The sequence below is a fragment of the Polypterus senegalus genome, chromosome 14, assembly GCF_016835505.1.
Source record: "Polypterus senegalus isolate Bchr_013 chromosome 14, ASM1683550v1, whole genome shotgun sequence".
NCBI lineage: Eukaryota > Metazoa > Chordata > Cladistia > Polypteriformes > Polypteridae > Polypterus > Polypterus senegalus.
This window is the reverse complement of record NC_053167.1, coordinates 88,253,161-88,278,369: the sequence shown is the minus strand read 5'-3', so window position 1 is coordinate 88,278,369 and position 25,209 is coordinate 88,253,161. Positions and strand designations below refer to the sequence as shown.

At 35.7% G+C, this 25,209-nt stretch overlaps 1 protein-coding gene across 2 annotated transcripts in view; it reads left to right on the top strand.

Moving 5' to 3' along the window:
• The window catches only part of kif2c (kinesin family member 2C), a 39,682-nt gene extending 20,677 nt beyond the window's left edge, over positions 1–19,005 (top strand). For both annotated transcript variants that reach the window (XM_039735706.1, XM_039735705.1), the window contains 12 exons: positions 1,041–1,203; positions 3,623–3,713; positions 6,481–6,544; positions 6,621–6,712; positions 10,068–10,210; positions 10,294–10,498; positions 10,659–10,769; positions 11,357–11,424; positions 16,865–16,949; positions 17,241–17,333; positions 17,587–17,689; positions 17,791–19,005. In XM_039735706.1, the coding sequence (XP_039591640.1) occupies positions 1,041–1,203; positions 3,623–3,713; positions 6,481–6,544; positions 6,621–6,712; positions 10,068–10,210; positions 10,294–10,498; positions 10,659–10,769; positions 11,357–11,424; positions 16,865–16,949; positions 17,241–17,333; positions 17,587–17,689; positions 17,791–17,852 (1,280 nt within the window). In that variant the 3' untranslated portion in view covers positions 17,853–19,005. The remainder of the gene's footprint in view (positions 1–1,040; positions 1,204–3,622; positions 3,714–6,480; positions 6,545–6,620; positions 6,713–10,067; positions 10,211–10,293; positions 10,499–10,658; positions 10,770–11,356; positions 11,425–16,864; positions 16,950–17,240; positions 17,334–17,586; positions 17,690–17,790) is intronic.
• Positions 19,006–25,209: the final 6,204 nt, after the last annotated feature.

The window sequence follows — 25,209 nt, the reverse complement described above, 5'->3', positions numbered from 1 at the left end:
TCCAGTGCATTTTAGCAATGCTCATAAATTAAGTGCATTAATGCAAGAGCCGCAAACTCCAAAGTTAACTGCTTTTTGTGAGAGAAAAAAGATTTTGAATTCTTCTAGCTCATACCCACATTTGCAGTGGGTGTTGCATGACCTTTATCTCTGTTTAAGCATAAGCATTCACCTCCTTATCCATCATGGTCAGAACCTTTAGCATGCTCAACTATCTGTTATACTCATTCAGCAGGTAATGGTATATTTGTCTGGGATATCACAAAAAATTAACTCCTATTTCCCAGACCACACAAAGGAACCTTCAGCAGTTTACCTATAGATTGCAAATTTAATTCTTTGGAAAGCTTTCTGCCACGTAAGCCATCCCAATTACTTCAAACAGTTGATGAGTGAAGGCACCTTGAGTGCTGAAGTTTCATTGATGATAATCTTTCCCAGTATGGTGCTGAATATCCATTGTGCAGTGAATTTGTAATAAAGGAGTTGATTCAATTCACCACCACTGACATACGTAAGTTAGGATTTTCTGTTGTGGCAGTTTTTCTGTACCTAATACAGGTTGACCACCATAGATGACCCTTATGTATACTTGACAAGGTTTTCCCCTATGCAGAAACACTTTTTTATGAGGCTTCAACAGCAGTCTCTTTTATTAAGACACTATCCTGAGATTGTGTTTTTAATTTGATATTATGAATGTTTTGAGCACAAATTGATTTTTCATAATACTATCTTAAGAAATAAAGACTCATCGTGTTAATCTTGGAATGACTGGGAACAGAGTAACTACAATATTTTTACCTCCTGCACAAATACTAATTTACAGTTAATTATTGTGACACAACAGTATGTGCAAAACTGAGATCTGATTATAATGTTCTACATACAGGGGTCTGGCAGTCTCATTTGCAAGCTTTTCATTTTTGTACTGTAAATACTTTGCTAGGATTAAGTGGTACACAATGACCTGTATTATACCGGCTAAAACAGGGATCTGTAGTAACGCTTTTTTTTTTTTAATTTTTTTATTTTAATAGAGAAGTTAAAAAAAGAAATTGATGTAATCACCATTCCTGACAAAAGTATGCTTCTGTTACATGAGCCTAAGCAAAAAGTGGATCTTACAAAGTATTTGGACAATCAAGTGTTTAAGTTTGATTACTCTTTTGATGAAACGGCAACAAACGAAATGGTATACAGGTACAGCACCTTTTATTATTCTGTAATCCAGTGTGAATAGGTCAAATGTGTAATTTTAACAATAATGTTCTTGATAGAGCTGAAGCTTAAATTTCTTACAGGTTTTTGTTTTGAAGGATATAGTGTCTTATTGCACATCAACCTTTGCTGTCAACAGCCACGTCCTAATTAAAGCATTGTGCCACCACCTTGTGCTGTTCAGACTTGCATGCTCAAGTGTTATGTAGGGATTGCATCATCAGATACTGGAACTCTTAACATGTGCAGCAAGCTGATTTGGTGCCTTTGAGCTCTGTCTCATCTCTGCCCCCTTCCCTCCACCATTACTGAGTCCCTGACCTTCTAGACTGCATTTTTAGACAGTGAAAAAATTTGTGTAAAACATGAATATCAGACTTGAAACATTTTTATTTTCAAAAATTAAAACAGAAAGCAATTTGCTTCTCTCTGACCCATTGTGTGTGTGTGTGTGTGTGTGTGCGCGTGTGCATGCGCAATTTACTGCCAAAGTCTGACTTTGGCACCTATACTTGCTTTCACACCTTAATATTGATGATAAAATTATACTGAAGCAAATTCTGGTTAACATTGCCCACTTCTCTCCCTGCCACGTGTTAAGGCATTTGGGAACATTTTTTAATTTGCCTCATGTCCTCACTGACTTCACTATACAGTATGTCTCCAGCTTCAGTGCGACTCAGCCTTGACGCATGTCGCTTCTCACTACCTGATTATGCACAAGTGCTGTTTCTCACAGCTCTCTGTTCTGCTCCTGCCATGTCAGTATTGCAGTCCAGCCAATTCGTACTCTCTCCATTAACGCCCAAACTCCTGAGACCAGTCCTTGCCCTTCGTGAGTCTCCTGCTAATGGACTGCAATCTCAAGTGAAATAATAAGGTGCCCATGTTTTCGACAAGGATGTAACTAGTAGGAAGCAAAATGTGCAATCAGTGGAGCTGGCATGAGTGTTCCTTAAAGTTGACATTCACTCTGAGAAGTAGAAAACTTGGTAAGACTTGCTTCATTGTATTTCAAAGTTCAGAGTCTTGATTTTTGCTTAATATGTTCTCAGCAGTCGGGAGTGGGGGACCTACAGTACATTTTAAAATAGCATGTTTTGATGCTTATTATAGAAATTATAAATGGCATCCCCTGCTAGTCCTTAACAGATTTGTGATGTAGCTAAATATCAACTAAGATGTTTCAAACAATTTAATTGTTTGATTAGAAAAATTTTAATAAAGATCTATTGTATGTGAAAGCAAGTTTCAATTATCCCTATTCTAGTCCTCTTTGGAGAAAAACAAAATCTGGTAACCTTAATTGATAGATGACTATTTTTCTGGTGAAATGTGCGTTGATTGCAGCACAGCAGATGACCCTGAATACACAAAATTGAGTTTACAGTTAGAATTGAAACGATGCTATAGGTATGTGCCACAATGCCTGAGAGATATCATTTAATTCTTTTTCTTTTTAAACTACCCTCCCTCCACCTCGCTACACTACATGGGCCAGAGGCAACCCATATGTCACACTTTTCCCTTGATTCTTTGTGAGCAAACGCAATCCCAGTGTCCACATCCAGGAGTCTCCATCAGCCAAAACTTTAGCTCTAAGGCTGTAGCAGACAGAAGGCATGAACAAGTGCTCTCTTAGTGCCGTTTCTGCTCCACCACCCCTCATTGCTACAGTACTCTTTTTATTTGCATCATCAAATCTTGCAGTGGTTGTAGGCATATTATTGTCGTAGGTGGGAGGCTACAACAGGGTATGTCTTATGCAAAATTAATTTTGTGTGGGTTTAGCTTGGTGCCCAGTTTGACAGCAAATTCCTGTTTTAGCTTTTTGGGAACTTTCTGAAAGGGTTGACTATAAATTTTATTCCTTTTTTTAGCTCACTTGTAACATGTTAATATTTATGTCGCTCTTGGTTGATACAGCAATTGCCAATAGGAATTTAATTAAAATTTAGATTTGTATTTATTTCTACTTGCCTTATCCTATCTTAACATTAGTATTTTGTGCCATATACACCATAGTAAGTAAGCCCTTTTTTCCTGGAGTTCAAAATACCTGTTTAAACTTAAAATTGAGCCCAACCTCAGCCTCTTGGGAACTGTTCTTTTTATGAAACCTGACAATATGCCATTCCTCTCTAGGACTGACTCCTTGTCATTTTAGTTGTTGTGCTGCAGTTTATTCAGGTATATGCTTCACGTCTTACTTGAAAAGTAACGGGTAACTTAACCAGTAACACATCTTCTTCATTAAGAGCTAAGATGATGTGGAAACCCTAACAGTGTCTGCTGTAAGTAGACAGTGAGTAAAGTACCATCTAAAAATATCTGCATTAAAAGTTGTCTTAATCATTTACAGTGCTGTTCTTTTATTTGTTTTGTAACCTTTTCTTCCTAGGTTCACTGCTCAGCCATTAGTTAACACATTGTTTGAAGGAGGCATGGCAACATGCTTTGCCTATGGCCAGACTGGAAGTGGGAAAACACACGTAAGTTCATTGAGCCAAGTTATCTTTGGAACTATATAATGTGCCTTTAAGTTGAAAGATTTGTATTTACTTGGGTTTGGACTTCAACGAACATGCTTGTTTGCAAGAAATGTCACCTGGAGTACTCCTGTGACCCCTTTGCAAAATTGTATTTCTTGGCACTCTGTTTTAGTGATGCTCAGTTTTGATCGGCCATCGATCTAAATCGGACAGTTTTTTTTTCTTTTTCTTCATAAAACTGTTGATTGGTAACTTTGCTGGTCACAATTGTTTACAGTCTATTATGATAAATATAGTGCTTCTTTAAGACAGTGATTTGCAGTCCTCTTGTGCAATTAGATTTATGGCAGGAAATGTTACTTAAATGATTTCAGATCTTTTTTTATGTTCTTATTTAAAATGGGCATTGCTTGTCTGAGTTTGGACAAGTGAGTAAGCTTATGTAAAGTACAGCAGCTTGCATTTTCAATTAGAAAAATGTTCCCTTTAATCTAACAAAGCTACTACGTACTAAGGAGCAATTTCTATTTTCTTTTTCTGTTTTACTTCTTGATACAACTCCTAAATATTTGATTTGCCCCCCACCCCCTTTTTTTTTGTAGGTTTGTACTACATAGTTGTTTGTGTCATATACATAGACAACGTTTGACATTTTAGGCTTGTAATAAAAATTACAATTTAACCTAAATCTTTTCTGCATTAACACATTTGAAACTTTGTAATTATGAAAAAGTACACAGGTTCTGTTAATGATAATTAAACCAAGAATTAGGAATGTCTAGTTGCTACAAAAAACACATACACATTACTGTGCTTATAGGTATTTTGTGTATTTTAATAGCAAAAATCTTAATGCAACTAATAAATAAAAATTATAAATGCATGTATGATCACATTTAAACAATGTTTAACTGCCAATATCAATTAATTGAGTCAATGTGTGAAAAGTTAAATTTGACAAATGGAAGTCCCTTTTTTTTTTTTTTTTGTTAAGCTTTGTTTCAGATTGTTACTTTACAGTATATAGTCAACAAACTGACCGTTTTGTAATTGAGAAGTATTTTATTTTCTTTTATCACATCTTAAGTAAAAAAAAAAAAAAATCGGCTAATACTATATGTACAGAGAAGTATGAATTTTAGGGTAATGTTATTTACATTTAGTATTTTTATGATCTGAGCCTACAGAATTATTGGTCAATAAAAAATGAACAGGTATTATCTGTAGTTTATGGATTAATTGTAAAAATACCAAACTTGTAATCGTTTTTGTATAGAACGTAAGGCTTCTACACATCTGATTACGCTGGAAATTGGTGTAAATGTTTTTTTAAAGGGATCAAAAAAGAAATCAAAATTGGCCATTCTGTATATGAAATTGGTGATCTGTATCTGCCCCCGAAAAACTGATCAAGGCATCCTTATTCTATTAAATTCTTCCATTAACCTCATGGATTTATACTTTTACTAATTTACTAATTTTACTGCTCTCTTTTTCTTTTGGAACTTATTCTGAATAATCTGGCTTGGCAAAACTGTATACAGTGATCCCTTGCTATATAGTGCTTCGACTTTCGCGGCTTCACTTCATTGCGGATTTTAAATGTAAGCATATCTACATATCTACATATACATATATATATATATGTATATATATAACGGATTTTTTGCTGGTTCGTGGATTTCTGCGGACAATGGGTCTTTTAATTTATGGTACATGCTTCCTCAGTTTAATTGCCCAGTTGATTTCATACAAGAGACGCAGTAGGCGGATGGCTGAGAAGCCACCCAATCAGTGCATGTATTACGTATTAAATAAAACTCCTCAATGATACCCGATATACTTCCCGCGCGGTGCTTCGCACACTTCAAAGCTCTAACAGCCCTATTGATTTGATTGTTTGCTTTTCTCTGTCTCTCTCACTCTCTGACATTCTCTGCTCCTGACGGGAGGGGGTGTGAGCAGAGGGGCTGTTTGCTTAGAAGATACGGGCACTCCTCTTAAAAAAATGCTGAAAAACTGACTACCTTCACATTGATCCCTTCATTGCGGCCGCTTTAACGCGGTGCTTCGTATACTTAAAAGCCCAACAGCCCTATTGATTTTTGATTTTCTCTCTCTCTCTCTCTCTCTGTGTTCTTGACGCGCACTCCTTTGAAGTGGAAGATATATTTGCATTCTTTTAATTGTGAGAAAGAACTGTCATCCTCTGTCTTGTCATGGAGCACAGTTTAAACTTTTGACTAAAGGGTGTTATTTCGTGTCTAGAGGGCTTTAATAATGTTAAACATATTTAGAAGGTCATTAAACAGGTTTTCTATGCTCTAACTGCAAAAATATTAGATTTATAAATAAAGAATCCTACTTCATGGAAATTCATTTATCTGTCTGGAGCGGATTAACCGCTATAAACGAGGGTTTACTGTATGACTGTGCAGAGAATATTTATAAACCGTGTGGGAAGAGTTTCTAAGGGCTTAAAATATATAAAAATAACCATACAAACCTATGCTTTCCACTTCACGGATTTTCACCTATCGTGGGGGGTTCTGTATGGCACTGGATATGTGTGGAGTTAGATCATTCCTAAAAAGTTGCATTCATTACTCAAATATTTGTATAGAATAAGCTGCCTAAAACAGATTGCATTCTCTGTTCTGTGTGATTTTGCTTTTTTGGAAAGCTACCTATTTATGGTTTATGTGCTAAATTCTGAATATTAAAACCATTTATGTTAATGTTCTATGCAAACTGTTTTCTTTTACAGACAATGGGTGGTGACTTTACTGGAAAAAATCAGAACTCTTCTAATGGAATCTATGCATTTGCTGGCAAGTAAATTAAATATTGTTACTTGTTTTCATGCTTAGTTTCCAATTACCAATTTTTTTTTTCTTGTTGTTTTAGCAAGAGATGTCTTTTTGCTCCTTTCTCAACCAAGATATTCAGTGCTTGACTTTGAAGTATATGTGACATTCTTTGAAATATACAATGGCAAGGTAGGTTAACTTGTATTAATTTAGGTATTACTTTTTAAATGTCAACACTTTTTTTAATGGGAATATATATGTTTGTTTTTCTCCATGTATTCTCTGATGCCACTTGTGAAATCCTTCACTCCTTTACCCAATGTATTAGTGAATGGTTTTACCATCAAAATGTAAACTTCAGTTTTTTTTTCTTTGCCTAGAATGGATAACCCTTGCATTCACTTTTAAAGTGCAAATGTGTGTACTTTCAAATTATAGATGCAGAAAAGTTTTGCTTAGTGTTTTTATGACTGCTTAAATTTTGAATATTAAAACCAGTTAATATTCCATAAATTTTAATCCACTGAAGGTGTTCCCGGTTTCTTCAGTCTACTCAACGTCTGCTAGATGAAAGTCGTACAGAAGTGTGGTAGCAGTGATTTATAGTTGCTGTGTTATGTCCTGTTTTTAAAGACACCCTCTGGGATGCTTTGCTTTAGAGATGTACACAGTCTTATTCATTCCATTATAGTTAAGAGCAATGTCTTGTCACCTAATAGGCCTCTGGGGTTACTACTCTTGCATGAGAAATGGACATTCCTGGAAATGGCTTTTAATGTGATATCTAATAATAATACCTTACATTTATTGAGCGCCTTTCACAAACCCAAGGTTGCTTTACATAGAGTATTAAAAAAATAAAAAAAATTAGCCAGATCTCAAAAGTTCTTGAAAGAGGTAAGTTAGTTGAGATTTAAAAGTACAGAAAGAGGAGTAATCTCGGAGAGACTGAGGAAGAGCGTTCCAGAGTTGAGGGGCTATAGTACTGAAGGACCTGCCTCCCAGGGTGGAGAGTCTGGTGCGTGTTACAGTAAGGAGATGACTGCTCGAGGAACTGAGACACCGACAAGGAGTGTGAGGAACTATCAGCTTGGTGAGTTAGAGGGGAGCAAGTAGGGCTTTGAAGGTGGGAAGCAGAATCTTGAATTTAATCCTTGGTGGAACCGGTAACCAGTGAAGCTGGGAGAGAACATGAGAGATGTCAGCAAAACGCTTTGTGTGGGTGAGGACTCTGGGTGCAGAGTTCTGAATATATTGTAGCTTCTGTATAGATTTTGCAGGGAGGCCAATGAAGAGGGAATTACAGTAATCAATATGAGACATTATGAAACAATCAACCAGAGTTTGAGCATCATTAAAGAACAAATGGACAGAGGTGGGCAATGTTACGGAGATGATGGAATGAAATTTTGGAAAGTGACCTAATTTGTAGCTCAAAGTGATGAATCAAACAAAACTCCAAGATTTCTGACAACAGGAGCAGGTTTGACAAGTGTACCATCAACAAAGAAATTGGATGCCTTAGAAAGTTGGGATTTTGGACCTACCAGTAACACTTCAGTTTTATTGGGATTAAATTTGAGAAAGTTATTTTCCATAAATAGCTCAAGATCAGTGATGCAATCAGTGAGTGTGCTGGGAGGTGAATCTGTAGGGGAGTCTGTACTAAGATATAACTGTATATTGTCTACATAACATATCTAGCATTCTAATGGTATAATAACATGCTCACATTTAATTCTCCCTAATTATACTGTTACCCTTCCGAGAGATGGATATAGATATATATAGGGTTATTAGAATTTTCTTTTTTTTTTTTTGGATAAATTGTCCTTTGTAGTGTCTTGCTGCTACACTGCCCTGCTATGTGTTCTCCTTTAATTTCTAAATTCCATCTTAAGTCTAAGTCTGGAGTTTATTATTACGGTGAAGTGCAGACTCTATCCTGGGCTTACTCCACTCTAGTCAATTAAAGTTTCTACAAAGCAATGTGTTGTAAACAGAGTTACAACATTAATCATTAATTGTTTGCCATCATCCTTTATTTTATCTGCTGCTTCCAGTGAATTCAGAGGCAGTTCTAGAATGTTGTTTTTCAGTTTACTTTGATGGTTTATAGACCCTAAAATTCTTAATCTCCCAACAGAACGGTAATCCATACAAATTAATGTATATGGCAATGAACTGTAAAATATCATGTTTTGTCAGTTTTCACATATGGCCGTAGAATCAAATCCTTTTTCTAGGCCTGGAATTTTTTTGGAAAGCCATGTTTACGCTTTTACAATTTTGTAACTATAAATGGCATTTCTTGATAAGTTTGCAAGAAAAAATATTGTTGTTGGGGCTCATTTGTGTTAAAATGTACATATCTACGGTCATGTGCCAGGGACCTTACAATAAATATCTCTATCCTTCCAGTTTCTGAGGTTCTTTTCACACTATTCCCAGTAGCAATTTGAATGCAGTATATGAACAAATTAAAAATTTATTGCACCAGATAGCTAAAGAGCAGATCCTTTTAAAGCATAAGAACTATTCAGATTTCCCTATGTTGCCAAGTAAAATGTAACTTTCCTAACACAATATCAGATAATAAACTAATGAAAAGAAAATTTGAAAGAATTTGTATATATTTAATACATTTTGCCCTAATCGTGTATATATTTTAATAAGGAATTGTCCAGCAATTGTGCATACTCATCAAATTCAGTTATAAGATTGGCTAAGATTGCAGGTGCAATGTGCTCAAGAATGTTTTCTTAACCATAAAACCTAACCACGCAGATGAATGTGTGGTGAATTTTTTTTTTTGTATTTACAGAAACGCCCTCATTTGACTTATAGTCAGCAATGAGGTCTGAGAGATTGGTGTGTGTGTGTGTGTGATCACATGAAATGTAAATGACTCCTGCTTGTATCAAATATATCAAAGCTTCAGTGATACTACCCACCATTGCTGAGTTAACTGCAGGCATCTATGACATTGAACCAGATTCTCATAGGCTGGTAGTGTTCCGTGGTAGAAAAATTACATTCTGGAGGTTGTTAAATACAATTTAAGCTTGTTTGTCCTGTTAAAATGTTCTATGTTGTTATGAAGGTGGTGATGGAGATTTTTCAAGCATTCAAGCAGCATACCTAACAGAATAACAGTGATGCTATTTTCTCATAATGTCTTGGGTAACTACTTTTTCGGTAGTGTTTTTATCCAGCTTTATCGAAAAAGTTTTTGTCTTAGTCTTATTAAAATGATAATTTGATGAAGGAGCTATAATTTGAAAGGTCTCTTCTCTAGGTGCAGACTAACTGAGAGAGTGGAATAACTTCTGCCTCCTTTGCACCTACTGATTATGGAAAGAGTTTTTTTTAAATCTAAAACATTACTTTTTTATAAGTGGAACTGAACTATCTACCAGTTTTAGATTCATATTTATGTTAACTTGTAATAACCGTTCAGCAATCTGAGCATCACTTACAAATCCTGTCAAATTCAGGTTTCTGATTCAGTGATTACTAATTCCAGTGTTTTCTTTTTGTATAGGTTTTTGATTTGTTAAACAAAAAAAACAAGTTGCGTGTTTTAGAGGACAGTAAGCAGCAAGTTCAGGTGGTGGGACTTCAAGAAAGCCTGGTCTCCTCTGAAGAGGAAGTCATCAGACTGATTGATATGGGTAGTTCATTTAGGTATATGGTTTATTTGAATACTTGGAGTGGAAAAAATCTAAACTTCTTTTTTTTAAATAGTAAACTCTGATTTCTTTTTGCAGAACATCAGGGCAGACATTTGCCAATTCAAGCTCGTCTCGCTCTCACGCAGTTTTGCAGATTATTTTAAAACATCATGGCAGGCTCCATGGCAAGTTCTCCTTGGTAGATCTAGCGGGCAATGAGCGAGGAGCTGATGTTTGCAGTTCTGACAGGCAGACTTTAGTCGAAGGTGCTGAGATCAATAGAAGTCTTCTAGCTTTAAAGGTAAATGTCTTTGTTGCTTTTAATAGTGTTTGTGTTTTATTCAAGTAGTATAATAGTAAAAACTAATCCAACTTCAGGTTTAAAATATTCCGTTATAGAACATAAATCCTAAAAAATACTTCTATCAAGGAAATTTAATACAGGAGCTTTTCTGTTTCAGGAGTGTATTCGAGCTCTTGGAAATAACCAGGCTCACACCCCTTTCAGAATGAGTAAGCTTACACAAGTTTTGAGAGATTCATTCATCGGTGAAAACTCTAAGACCTGCATGGTAAGTTAGACATTCATCCCACTATCTTGGACTAATGTTGGACTGGAACTGAAGTTTAGGTAAATCATCACTATAAAAGGTACTTCTGTGTGGTTGACAGAGATTTTGAAGGAACACTGGTCTGTGTATAATTTGTATATAATGGAATATTTTGGTATTTGAACTATACATTTCTATATCCATTCTCTGTTTTAAATATGAGCTATTTGGGAAGATGATGACACAGGAGCAGACCAACTGGGTTTTGTAGTTGTATCTGAGTTACCAGTTTCAGTCATATCATTATACACTTTTCTCTAGTCACTTTTATATTGCTATATACATTTAGGGTGGTAAACCTATGGTTTAGATATACAAACTGCCTTGTTTGTAGTTTGTGTGTTGGTAGTAGTAGGACTTAAAGTCTGATACTGTTTATTGTTGAAGAAACATTCTGGTTGCAATATAGTTTATCCATATGCCTCAATCCTGTGAATTTGTATGCTCTATTTCTAATGAAATTTACCTTAAGTTTATTCTTCATTTGCTATCTTTAAATGTTTTGATATTTAATGCAAACGTTTGATATGTTTCCCTTAATTTTGTAGATAGCAATGATTTCTCCTGGCATGAGCTCTTGTGAATATACTTTGAATACACTTAGATATGCAGACAGGTAATCCCTATTAACATTTTTTTTAACCCCTGATTTTTTTTTTTTTTTACTTTAATTTTAATCAAATTGAAAAATGCTTTCTTTGAATAAAAGTTAGTGTGCTTTAACAATGTGCCTAGGCAGATTGCAAAGTTTCCCATTAGTACTGAAAGAAGTAGTTTATTTATTTTTTTTTTTTGTGTGATGCACTTATCTGTTTTAACTGAATACTCCACTCAGAAGTAGTAATTTTATAATTTGATACAGTGGGCTTTGAATAGCAAAAGGAATGGGCATGAATCAAATGTGTTGTGTAATCTAAATGTCAGGCATCCAGTTGTATGCTCAGTGTCATAAATGCATATATTTTTTGGCTAATATGTTTAAGTAAATAGCTTCCAGAAAATGTTTTTATGAACAAAGAAATATTTTAACGGGACCAAGCTTTGGGACTGAACCTGCATTCATTGATAGTTTTGTAACAATACAGATAGTAACAGGTTACTGTGTTGTTTATAGTGCCACAAACAAAAGCTTTAATGAGAAGAGAGACTATATATACACAAAGTAAAAAGTAAATGTGTAGTGCAAGGTAGTAAGTGTAAATAGTAACACGCAATAACGTTCCTGCTGCTCTTGAGGAGATTGTGGATACTGTAGTAGTAGCCAGTGCACTGAAGCATGCACTGATAAGCTAGAGCCAACCACCTGCAGTGTTCTTAACTGTTGACCTTAGCATTTGGATGCTGTGATGCCAGCTTCCTGATTGACTGCAAACTCTCTACAACAGAACTTATTTTTTTTTTTTTTTTATTCTGAAATCTCAAATTAGAAAATCAGTACTGTACAGATGTCTGACAAGAAGATTTTATCATGATGGTAGAAACATAGTAGCATACACAATTGTTTCCCTCCTCGTTGGCCTGGCACATCAATAGCACTTTCTGACTTTTTTGCCAGTCTCATCCAGTTCCTTTATATACTATTTCCCCAAGTTGTGAATTACTATAGCTACTGGTTAATTGCCACATGCGACTAACGCATTAATTTTTTTTTTTGGCAACCCCAAAATGCATTAATTTAATCTGGTTAATTTGGCCACACTTCACATGTTGTCAGTGAAGACACACCAAATGAGTATTAATAGTAATAGCTAGTTTGCAGCGCTTGATCGTTTCTTATGTTTCTTAATAATCTTCATCCACACACACACTAGCAGAGTTGTCGCTCATTACTTGCAATACAGGATTGTCTCATATTGTTACATAAAATGCTGCATACTGTATTGAATCAATAATTGACACCGTTGCATGTCACTGTCATAGTTGCTGTGTTCACACAATGACAAAGAAAAGCAATTTTATAATGTAGTATATCAGAACATCTGGATAACAAATACACAGACTTGTAAACATTGCTATGGTGGTGTATTGTACCCCTAGGCCCTCCAACTTGCAGGGAAAAACCTGGGGTTGGTGGCAGAATTGGCACTCCGGCCACCATAAACCTCACACCAGTTAAGGTGTCACTCATTGCATGGCTACACTCGGGTCCCAATCTGGGATCCTGAGTTGGTTCGTCATGTGGTGGGTGCAGCAATGCGCTGTATCGGTGCGTGCTCCTAACCTCTGAAACACCAAAGTGCAGATGCTACTGATGTCTCAGCAGCTTAAGAGCAGATGACAGAGTGGAATCCCTTTTCCTTATACCTCACTCAGATTCTCCTCCCACCCAAACAAATGTGGATTGTGGTATTGGTTGTTGTAAGTTACTTGTAAATAGCCTACCTTATAACTTTCATAGCCTTCGGCTCTTCTGAATTGTTGGGTCTGGCGTATTGCATCTTCCTCTTCACAATGCCCCATAGATTTTCTATGGGGTTAAGGTCAGGCGAGTTTGCTGGCCAATCAAGAACAGGGGATACCATGGTCCTTAAACCAGGTACTGGTAGTTTTGGCACTTTTGTGCAGGTGCCAGGTCCTGTTGGAAAATGAAATCTGCATCTCCATAAAGTTCGTCAGCAACAGGAAGCATGAAGTGCTCTAAAACTTCGTGGTAGATGGTTGCGTTAACCTTGGACCTCAGAAAACACAATGGACCAACACCAGCAGATGACATGGCACCCCAAACCATCACGGACTGTGGAAACTTTAACCTGGACCTCGAGCAACGTGGATTTTGTGCTTCTCCTCTCTTCCTCCAGACTCTGGGACCTTGATTTCCAAAGGAAATACAAAATTTACTTTCATCAGAGAACATAACTTTGAACCACTCAGCAGCAGTTTTGTCTTTAGCTCAGGCGAGACGCTTCTGACGCTGTCTCTTGTTCAAGAGTGACTTGACACAAGGAATGCGACAGCCGAAACCCATGTATTGCATACGTCTGTGCGTGGTGGTTCTTGAAGCACTGACTCCAGCTGCAGTCCACTTTTTGTGAATCTCCCCCACAGTTTTGAATGGGTTTTGTTTCACAATCCTCTCCAGGGTGCAGTTATCCCTATTGCTTGTACACTTTTTTTTTCTACCACATCTTGTCCTTCCCTTCGCCTCTCTATTAATGTGCTTGGATACAGAGCTCTGTGAACAGGCAGCCTCTTTAGCAATGACCTTTCGTGTCTTGCCCTCCTTGTGCAAGGTGTCAATGGTCGTCTTTTGGACAACTGTCAAATCAGCAGTCTTCCCCGTGATTGTATAGCCTACAGAACTAGACTGAGAGACCATTTAAAGGCTTTTGCAGGTGTTTTGAGTTAATTAGCTGATTAGAGTGTGGCACCAGGTGTCTTCAATATTGAACCTTTTCACAATATTCTAATTTTCCAAGATACTGAATTTGGGTCTTTCATTAGTTGTCAGTTATAATCATCAAAATTAAAAGAAATAAACATTTGAAATACATCAGTCTGTGTGTAATGAATGAATCTAATATACAAGTTTCACTTTTTGAATGGAATTACTGAAAATCAACTTTTGTCATGATATTCTAATTTTATGACCGGCACCTGTACTGTTTTCAGCTAAATATTTTCTTTATTGTGCAAATACTTTTATCATAAACCTGAGATGGAACAGTATAAACATGAGTCATCTCTTATTTTAAAAAAAAAGGGGGTGGGCGAGCAAAACGAGCAGGGGGTAAAGCCCACTAGTATGTAAATTTAAAAAAAAAAAAAAAAAAAATACTACATCATGCAGCATTGACACATGTTGTTCATATATTGCATACAATTGTTAGCCGTTGAAAATAGTTTTGTTTTTATGGTTGAATTGTTAAAGAATAGCTCATTTTTAAAAGATAAATAGAACATAAGCAGATGGATGCATAGACAAACCAGTCTGTTTTAATTGTTTCATTTATAATTAATTAATGTCCTATTTGGATGTTGGGCTGCGTACAAATATTTTGTATACTTTGATTTAAATATTGGGTTATGTTTCTATTAAGGATTTTGTTTTGGCCATTTAAGTTTACAAATTTGTGTAAAGTCAGCATTTGATTGCGATTTCTTTCATGCCCCAAAACGAGAGAACACCCATTAGCTCTCCTGCAGTTACTTACCTTGTGTGATTATTTTGAAGTAAGACTTTCTGTAAGCACTTTTTTTTTTTTTTTTTTTGTAGTCAATATAGTGAGACTTGGTGTATGTATAATATGGATAAGTGGTCTGGATTGGTAGATAAGTTGGTCATTTTGGGGGGACCGTTTTGTTCATAGTCTTGTCACGACTGTACCTGTTACATTAAATCGATTTATAGCATGTGGGATTTTTTTAAAAAATGTTTTTAATAGCATTAACTCCAACTTTAAGGCTACTTCTGTGAAATTGCTCCTGAAGATTTATTCATTATAACATTCTTTTTCTGTGGAGCTTGGAAGGTGCTACTTCTGCAATTTACTGGTTCTGGAAAATCATCTCAAGTAATTTTAAAAGGCATTAGGACAATGATGCTTCTATTTTTCCACTGGTTGCAGCATGGTCTTTTGTAGGCATTATTTTCCTTACTTCACATGTAATCACCAATTACCATTTGAGTCTGTACCTGCAGAGTTTTTTTCTCTCTCTCTCGAATTCTGATATTCTTTGTGTACTCGTTTTCCAATTGTTGCGAAGCACATCATTGCTATATTGTGCTATGGTTTAAAATGAACGCTGCCTTAAGAAAACCACCAGCATCTACATGGATTATACTTGCCCATACCATAGTCTATTTGAACTTCTCCAATCCAGCAAACGCCACTGATCCTTTCGTGCACAGACCTCAAGGCTCAGAGACAAGTTTCATCACAAGAGCTAGAGACCCACTCAATCAGTACTTTGTGCCATACACATTTACAGTGTACTTATATTTTCATGTTGGTTTTTTTTTTAATATTTGTCATTTTTTGGGAAGATTGTTTTGTAGAGGAGCTGCACATTGAATCTCATTGTACTGTGTACAGTGACAATAAAGGAATTAAATTATTTACCTAAATCCTTAAACCAAGGGTAGGCAGTTTTTTGGTGACTGGCATTACTTCCAGCTGCAAGGCCTCTGGAACATTGTACACAGTAATAGCAAAAGTGGAAATTAAAAAAAAAAAATCTGCCATGTGAGATGCAAATCCGCAGCAAAATGATTGCAACCTGAGCTGCACATCTGGTTAAGTTCACATTTTTGTCTGATTTAGTTTCTTCAAATTGGGAAAGAACAGTTTGTTGTTTTTTTTTTTTAAATGCATCACATGGCAACATACTCTCAAGACTCCCTTGCCTTTTTGATGACAACTGTGTACATATTCACACATTGATTCAGGGTGAACTTGAAACAAACATGCAGCGAATTTGCAGATAAAGATTTAGTTTAAGAATTTGATGAATGAGAATTGTTTGACTAATTTGCAGGTAAGGGTTTATTTTGAACTGTAAAAGATCAGTGAACAGTATGTACCAGTAAAAGTCAGTGGGCCTTGGTCTACTCCTAGGGTCAATATAAACACTGTAAAGTAAAGTTAGAAATATGGTAATTTTTGGAGAGGTTCGATTTTAATTTTTTGAATGTACATAGAACCCTTATATTTATGTACACTTTAAACATCTACCTGCCTACACCTTAGCAATAGTGTTGCCTGCAACTGAATTGATTGTCTCACTGAAGAGTTAAAATACTTTTGGTTTTATGAATTGACAACTAATACACTCTTAACCATGTATGTTACAGCATGTAGACTGTTGCTATTCTTATGATATTAGCTTGGTTTAATTTTTTTAATGATTCAGCATGTCAGCGTAAAATGTGAGGAGTAGTTTGCCCGCTTCTGCCTTAGAATAACCTCTGGTTTTAATGGGGAGATGTGGGCAAAAGTTAGTGCTTCTCCATCCCCCGGGTTGAAAACCATTTATTGCTAATTTCAACTTTGAGAACTGTTGAAGCATTCTCTGATTTTTGAAATCTTTTTTTTTTTTTTTCCATATAAATACTTTAGAGTTAAAGAGCTGAATGGAGCAACAGACTGTCAGTCAGACAAGAATGAAATGGAAGTCAGTGAGCCATCTAGTCTTCCAGATGAAGTAATTACTTGCATTTCAGTAGGATAAGTATACTTGATATTTTTCAGCTGTGTATTTGACAGATTTCTCTTGTTCTGACGTTGGCTTGATTTTAATATCGTCATTAAAACTGTAATATATAATCTGTATGTTTGACATGTAGAATGTTTATTACTAGTATGATTAGTAGTCATACCTATAGCAACCATAAGAATATTTTGTGTTTTAATATTTTAGTATACAGTACTTCTAAATCTGAGTCAAGTTGTGTTTTTCTGCTACTTCTTTAATGGAGACTTTTTTTCCCACCAGGATGTAAGCCCAATTAACAGTTTCTATGAAGCTATGTCATGTGTAACTGACCTGGAAGAAAAGATTGTGGAAGTATTCCAAGAAATGATGCAGGTATGTTTGTATTTCCAGTATATGCAACTTCCTCACGGTAAAAAAATTGTTTGAAGGTGGCACTTGAACAAGCAATCTTGTGCTACGAACTCCTGCTCTCCCATTAGGACACATAACCCAATCCTGGTTTTAAAATGCTCAGATACAATACCAGAAGTAGAATGCATTTCATTTTGTGGCCTGGAAGTTATTTATTTTAAAAGCAGTGGATTTGTGCTTTGAAAATTTATAATACTGGTTTTGATACTTTCAGAAAGGAAAAGAAATAATGACTTTATTGGAGCAACGTCAGTATGACTTGGTAGATGTGAAAAGCCAGCTTAGAGAAGTGGCAAATGAAGGCTTGGTCTTGCAGGGTATGCATTTTCTTTTCTGTAAATGTAATCAACACAGAAAATTAGCTTCAAGCTAAATTTCAAAATCGCATTTAAAACTGTTCTTCTTGAAACATTTTCAGATCATTTGAACTCTTTGGATACAGCGTTGGAAAAAGAGCAAGCTGCACGTGCACAACTCTAGAAAATCCCACAGATGGCAGTGTAAGATTAAATTTCTTCTTTAAGTGTTACACTGGTAGTAATTTCCAGTCAGAAAAATATAGTCCTGAATGTGACTATTTGTTAAATGCTATCTTTATTCAAAGATAAACAACTGTTTGTTCCCGTTTGTTGTATTTTTTTCATGATGCCACTTGGGTTTAATGCATTTGCGGACATATATATTCTTGTACTGTTCTCCTGTCTCATGTTGTGTACAACACTTATCTATGTGAAATTTCAGATATATTGGTTATTTACTGTTGTGATTTTTGAAGTACTTTTCCTGTCCTATATTTTAAAGCCAACAATTAAAATATCTTAACCTTGTTGAAAAGGGTGATTTAATGATGTTTGTAAAGCTATTCATGTAAATTTATATGGATGAGACGGCTCTTGGTTTTAAAAATGGAAACTTTCTGTATAGTATAACCTGTATAGTACATGTAACTTGTAATAAAGTCTATGATGGCTATGTTAGTGTTCCTGTATGTTTTAAGAATATTCTGATTTTTATTTCCCCCAAAGTTGCACATCCAGTATTTGTGTATTGGACACATTTACTATTTACCTTTTAATTATTTGTTGCTAACTTCCCTTGACCACAGAAAGCTAATATTTGCATTTTGAATGAAAAATGTTTTTACCATGTTGAAATTTTATGGTTAAAGAGTACAATGCTGTTGCTGTGGTTTAGTTTCTATGTTTCTCCTGTCTACTACTGTTCAAAAATATTTTGACAAAGAACATGTATTGAAAGCTTGTGGCTTTTGAATGACAATCTTGTTTATACATGTTTGTTCCCTCTTACAACACTTTTTTTTTTTTTTTTAAATGTGAATAAAGTGACCAACTAGTGAATTTTGATAAAAGAGAACATACCAAATTTCTATAGCACTTGACACCTTGTTTACCTGTTTTTTTTTTGTTTTTTTTGTTTTTTTTATTATATATCCCCTCTTTGTGATTTAGTTTTTATAGTTCTATTATCTTTTTGGTATCTTTAATCTGCCTTTTCTGTACCTCTCGTGTTTCTCTTTTCAGTGACCAATTTAATGTGGCTTCATTTTTAATTGCATTGTAATGTAAATAAAGACCACTGCGTCATATTTCTGGGCTTTCTATTGGAAGAAAAACTGAAATCTGTCCTATTTTTGGTGTGAGTGGTGTGTTTTTTGCATTTGGTGTGTACATTCCAAGGTTTCTAACCTTCCAGCATGTTTTTTGTCCAAAGTGATTAGTTTGTATTGGATCATGTTTTGATTAAGCCTTAATAAATACAATGGAAGGGGGTCTTTAAAGGTTTACTGGTTAAAAAAAGACCATGTGGTTTCATAAATGAAAGCTCAATCCATAATGTCTCAAATATTGGATTATATGAGTTAAGTTGTTTCAAAGCATACGATTGTGGCTGGTTTTCTTCCTGAGAACTATGTGATGTTTGTTTAACTTTAGAGACCTGCTAGCAAGTAAGATGCCATCTGTGCTCTTATATAGTCTGATGTCCAGTATATTTTGGATGTATATTTTTGCTCTTCCTGCTTTGCATCCAGGCGAGGCTCTGAAAATTCGGTGTAGCCTCACCAATACGGTTAATAAACCATGTCAGTAGAAAGTATGTAATATGTACTAAACGCCACGAAAGCAAGTTGTCCTATAGTATTGTGTGGTTTTTTGTTTTTTTTTAAATTGCATATTAGTCGGTATAACACTTTTCATAGAATACCCCATCACAAGGAGCTGTTCACAGCATGGACACATTTCAAAACCTATGGTAAATATCTTTCAGATGTATGTTAAATATAGGCATACACAAGAACAAATTTTATAGTAGTCAAGCAGATGAACAGCCTGAGAACATGATTTTTCATACATTCAGAATTAAGTTGTTGCAGAAGAAACCTTTCACTCAAAATTAATTGGTAGATATTTGATTATTACTGATCAGCAGCTTCAATGTCAAAGTAATATACAAAATCTTCTGTGGTATTTTTAACGACTGTTTGTTGTCAATCGTATCCTTTATTTAGATACTTAAGCATTGATACCTCCAATCACAAAGAACAATTTTCAAACCATGCTAAACTGAATATTGTACTTGCAGATTTTAGGAAAGAGTCAAATATGGGAAAAGTTGTGGTGATTTGATGTAAATATCTATTGAAGCATTTTGTCCATTACCTAAAGTATAAAATGGGAAATAATGCTAAGGCACAAACAAGCACACAAGCAATTACAGCAGGTTCTAAAACAGTCATAGAACCAACTTATACAGGGACACACACTATGACAATTTAAAAATTTTTAGTTATCAAATATACCTTTTGGAATGTGTCTGTCTACTACTTCATAAATGCACAGGGGTAACAAGTAACCTGTATGCTATGCCTGAGCTCAGAACTAATCCTGAATCCCTAGGAGGTGGGACCAAGTAGAAATTGGTTCAATGCAGAATTATAGTCGGTGCACCCTTGCTTGTATGTGGCCAAATTAAAGTTACCATCCAATGTAAAATCCTCTTTGTGACTTTTCCATTCTCCATGGTTGTCACGGTGTAGTTCTTTACCATTGTATTCAATATTTGGCAGTCCTCTCCTTATCTTTTTACTACCACATCATTCTATCAGATATTTTGGATTAACAAAGTATATCAAATAAAATCAATACAGGAAATCCACACTAAAACCAGGTCATTGCATAAGCTGTTCTTAAAATGACATTCCTGTTGTTCTCCACATGATTTGACATCACCGTGCCCAAAAACTGCAAAAAGTTTAAAGTACTGTCTCCTTTTCATGATAAGTTTGTCTCAGACTTCATCAGTTTTGTAGTTCCATTTTTAATCCTTGTGGCATAGCATCAAAAAACACTAGAGGCCTGATGTATAAGCGGTGCGTATGCACAAAAATGCCCATTTCCACCTTCACATCCCAATGTATAAAACCTAAACTTGGTGTAAAGCCACACACATTTTCAAACCAGCTAAATGCTTGGCATATGCAAGTTCTCCACTCGGTTTTGCAAAATGGTGGCATCCAGTGTCGAAGCAGTGCTTTTGTTCCATTGTGGTTTCCCTGTCTTTTTTTTTAGATCCCCTGACACAGCTTTATCATATACACTGAAATTGACCGCATATTGTTTGTTGGTTTAAGGCATCTGATTGTAATTAACCTGTAACAATATAATGGTCCACGGAATGGCCAAATTATTCCAAATACCATAGCTGCTTTAGCTTTGTTACTGTCAAGTATTTATCCTACTGGATCTGAATCGCAGCTGTCGGTCTACAGCATCAAGCACATGCTGCCTCAGCCATGCTGTCTATTTGAACTGCTCTCATACGACAGTCTCTTCAGAGCCTTTCCTGCACTGACATCGCGGTTCATAAACGGTTTCATCCCAAGAACTATAAACTCACTCAACGAGTCCAAGTGCACCTTGTAGAACTGTTTTGTACTTACCTCACTGTAAACTTGTGATAGTTATAATATTGCACAACCTGAGCCACTTTAAAGTGCTTATTTACATATGATGACGATATAATTTAAAATGAAATGCAGCAAAACATGTTTATTACATTATACAGATAAAATGTTAACAAGTAATAATCTATGTTAATAATTAAACATGTGAGGACACGGTGTCGCAGCGCTACCGACGAGCTGGTGCCCATTTAGGGATTGTTCCTGCCTCGCACTGTATTCTTGCTGGGACTGGTGCGACACTGGATGGATAGAATAATTAAACCTGTACTACGAGGATATTTCATTGTTCCTTAAAGGTATTGAAGTATCGGCGTTCTAAGCCTACAGATGGCTTGACATCTATTACAGAGCTGATCGTGTGACAATTGGTTACTTTGAGAAAGAAAAAGGACAGGAATTGTACGTTTGAAAGAGACAGTACTGCTACAGTAAATTCATTGAAGGTCGCTCACGGCGCAGCATCTTGCGTGAAGCAGGAACAATCTCTGGATGAGGCGCCAGCTCGTCACGATCACTGCGCCACCATGCTACTTTAGTTACGATGGTATTTGAGAAACTAGTAAATGAAAGTTGTTAAGATGAAATTTATGATGTTCTGCTTTAATGACAAACTACATGATTAAATTGGAAATTTCAAGATTAAAGTTGACAGTTTCCCCCCTTCCCCCCCGTGTCTGTTTTTCCTTGCCTCCACTTGGTATTCACTGAAATTCTTCCATTTTCCACCATGCTTTTGCCATTGCCTTTTCACAGACTGCTGAGCTTAAGGGCTATTTATATTGATTTGCATTTTCAAAGAGGCGTAATTCTGGGAGGAGTTGGGGAGTGGCAGCACACACATGCATGTGCGTCACTTTTCAAACTGACTGGGATTTATGAAGTGGAAGAATATGGAAGTTGGCATACGCATTGATTTATGCATCTGGATTTTTTTTGTGTGTATGAACATTTCTGCTTTTGTCCATACACCATATTTTAGCGTGAATTTGTGCTGCGTTATGCATGAGGCCCCAGGTGTAGACATGTTGGTTTAGAGTATTGAATGATGGGTGCAATATTTGTGAGTTATTAATTCTGTCCATGGATTCAGTTTGATCTGGGTTACTTCCAAATATTCACCATTCCATTCTTCATCATTGTAACTTTTGACATTAAACTTTTGGATAACTCACCCTCTGAGTTAGACATTTGTAGCCTAGTTTACACATTTTAGTGCACTGAAGCTGATTTTTCCTTAGCACCCAAGTTATTTTTACGATTGGTTGTTTAAAATTTTATTCTCTTTTATTCTTGATTTGTGACATTTGTCATTTCAGGCAATTACACGGTCAGAGGCTGGTGTCTAATGATCACTGGTTGTGCATCCAGAACTTATTGTTGTGCTTATTTTTTATATTATCTATTCGATAATGAGTACATATGGCGTAAGTTGTGTTTGTACCAAATATAAATAATGCTTCAAACTGCAGCCATTGTAATTCTTTAAAGCAACCAAATATTAAAATGGTGTAAGACTTTACCTTAGTCAAGTAGTACTGGAAACAAATCAAGAAATTGTTGTCACTTCAGAGATCTTCTGATGCAGGCTCAAAATAAGTACATTCCAAAAGGCAATAAAACAAAGTGTTTAAAATCCGCTCCAATCGATAAATAGGAGCATTATTAAAAATTAAAACTGAAAAGATCACTGTGCAAAAAAACTAAAAAAAATAGGATTCTGACATAGAGGAAAACTAGAACACTAGTTCAAAATAAAATTTTCAAAATGTAAAAAGGGGAACTGAATTTCTGGAGAAGCCAAAAACAACATTTTGTTCAGTATTTGTTTGGTAAAAAAACAAAAGAGAATCAAAGAAATCATTACAAATACTAAGGCAATGGCAAATTAACTGAACAATTTTTTCACTGAAGTGTTTTATAAAGGAAAAAGCAAGTGGAATGCATTATGCAGAAGTAAAAACAGACAGTTAATAGATTTTAAAATAGAAGAGTCAGTTTTGTTTCAAGCTCTCAATATAGTGAAGACTGATAAAGCCCCTGGACCTCATGGGATCTTACATATTATTTTTTTTGAGGGGGGATTATCGATACATCTTTAGTAGGCCTCTTTCAGCACTCACTTCAGAAAGTACCTGAGGACTGGAATGTTGCAAATATGACTCCAATGTTCAAGAAGGCAGACAAAAAGATTCCTTGTAATTATAGACCAATTGGACTTCTGTGTCATGCAGAATTATGGAAACTTTAAAAAGAAATCAATTAGAAAATAACAAACAAAAATAACATTCTAAATAGCAGCCAGCATGGATTTATGAGGGGGTGGTCCTACCAAACAAATCTTGTAGATTTTTTTTGAAGAAGCAACTGGAATAGTTGACAGAAACAAAGCATACAATGTAATTTACCTAGACTTTCAAAATGCATTTGATACAGCACAAAACTAAAGATTAATTCTGAAACTAGGACCTGTAAGCATCAGAGATAACCTGTAAAACTGGATCTCTAGTTGGTTAACCGTCAAGAGACAAAGAGTACAGTTAAGAAGAGAATGCACCACATGGAGCAAGGTCTTCAGTGAAGTCCCTCAGGGGTCTGTCCTTGGACCATTATATTACTTTTTATGATTTTTATTAATGACGTTGATTCTGGTATAGTTAGTCAAATTTGCATATGACACTAAGCTTGGAGGAATGGCAGACACTGAGGAGGCAGCAAAAAGACCTGGACAAACTCCTGGAAATGCAGCTTAATGTATAAAAGTGAAAAGTGGAACACACGGGCAAAAGGAACATCAAGATGGGAGACACTGCCATGTAGGAAGCAACCTCTGAAAAGGATTTAAGGATATATTTTGATGCAACATTTTTTGACAAAGCAATGCAGAGAATAATTTAAAAGGCAATTCATTATATCATAAAAACTGTTGAAATTAATTCAAAAGATGTTATGCTCAAGCTATATAATGTACTGGCAAGACCTCATCTGGGACCTCGTGTATTAGGTTGTGCATAGCATTCACACTAAAACATGGCATACAGACAAAAAAAAGATGCACAAAACTGTGCGTAACCCAACTTCCATGCACTTCAGCTCCATACGCCCTGGTCAACGTGAAAAGTAATGCACGTGTCTGCCGTATACCCCCATCCATAACCACCCCAACCCCAGGATCCACCCATAATTTTGTTTATTTTAATATGCACATCAATATAAATTTCACCTTCCATTCTGTGTCTGGTTTAAAGACAATTCCAAAAGCATGTGAAGAAAGTAATTTCAGTTAATGCAAAGTGGAGGCAGGGAAAAATGTACTATTTTTGGCTTAAGTAGTGGTATAAACAACAAAAGAAAGTTGATCAAGTGAAACAGTGGTGGAGAAACTCAAAAGTTCAAGTTCAGAAAGTCACAGTGACCGAAATGAAAAACAAGTGGTCAGATATCAAAGTTGCTGTGAAAAGGCGAGTCGTACCCCACCGTCTGAGTGTCATATAGAAGTGTATTAGGTTAAAGAGAAAAAAACAAAAATAAGGACACAGGTCGAAATGCTGACTTTAATCTCGAAATTTCCACTTTAATCTTGTAGTTAATTTTGTCATTATAGTAGAATGTTGTAAACTTCATCTTAAAATCAATGTTTCATTTACTAGAGTTTCTCAAATCCCGTCGTAACTAAAGTAGCATGTTAAATGCTTTGTTTTCTATGTGTCCTATGCGTGTGAATTACTACGTGCTTCTTAAATGGGCTTTCTCTTACACCGACAGGAGCGCGCAAGCACTGATCTCCGCACAGAATACATTTCATTCATAATATTACAGATTTCTGAACAATTTAAAGACTATTATCTATGCAGTGGA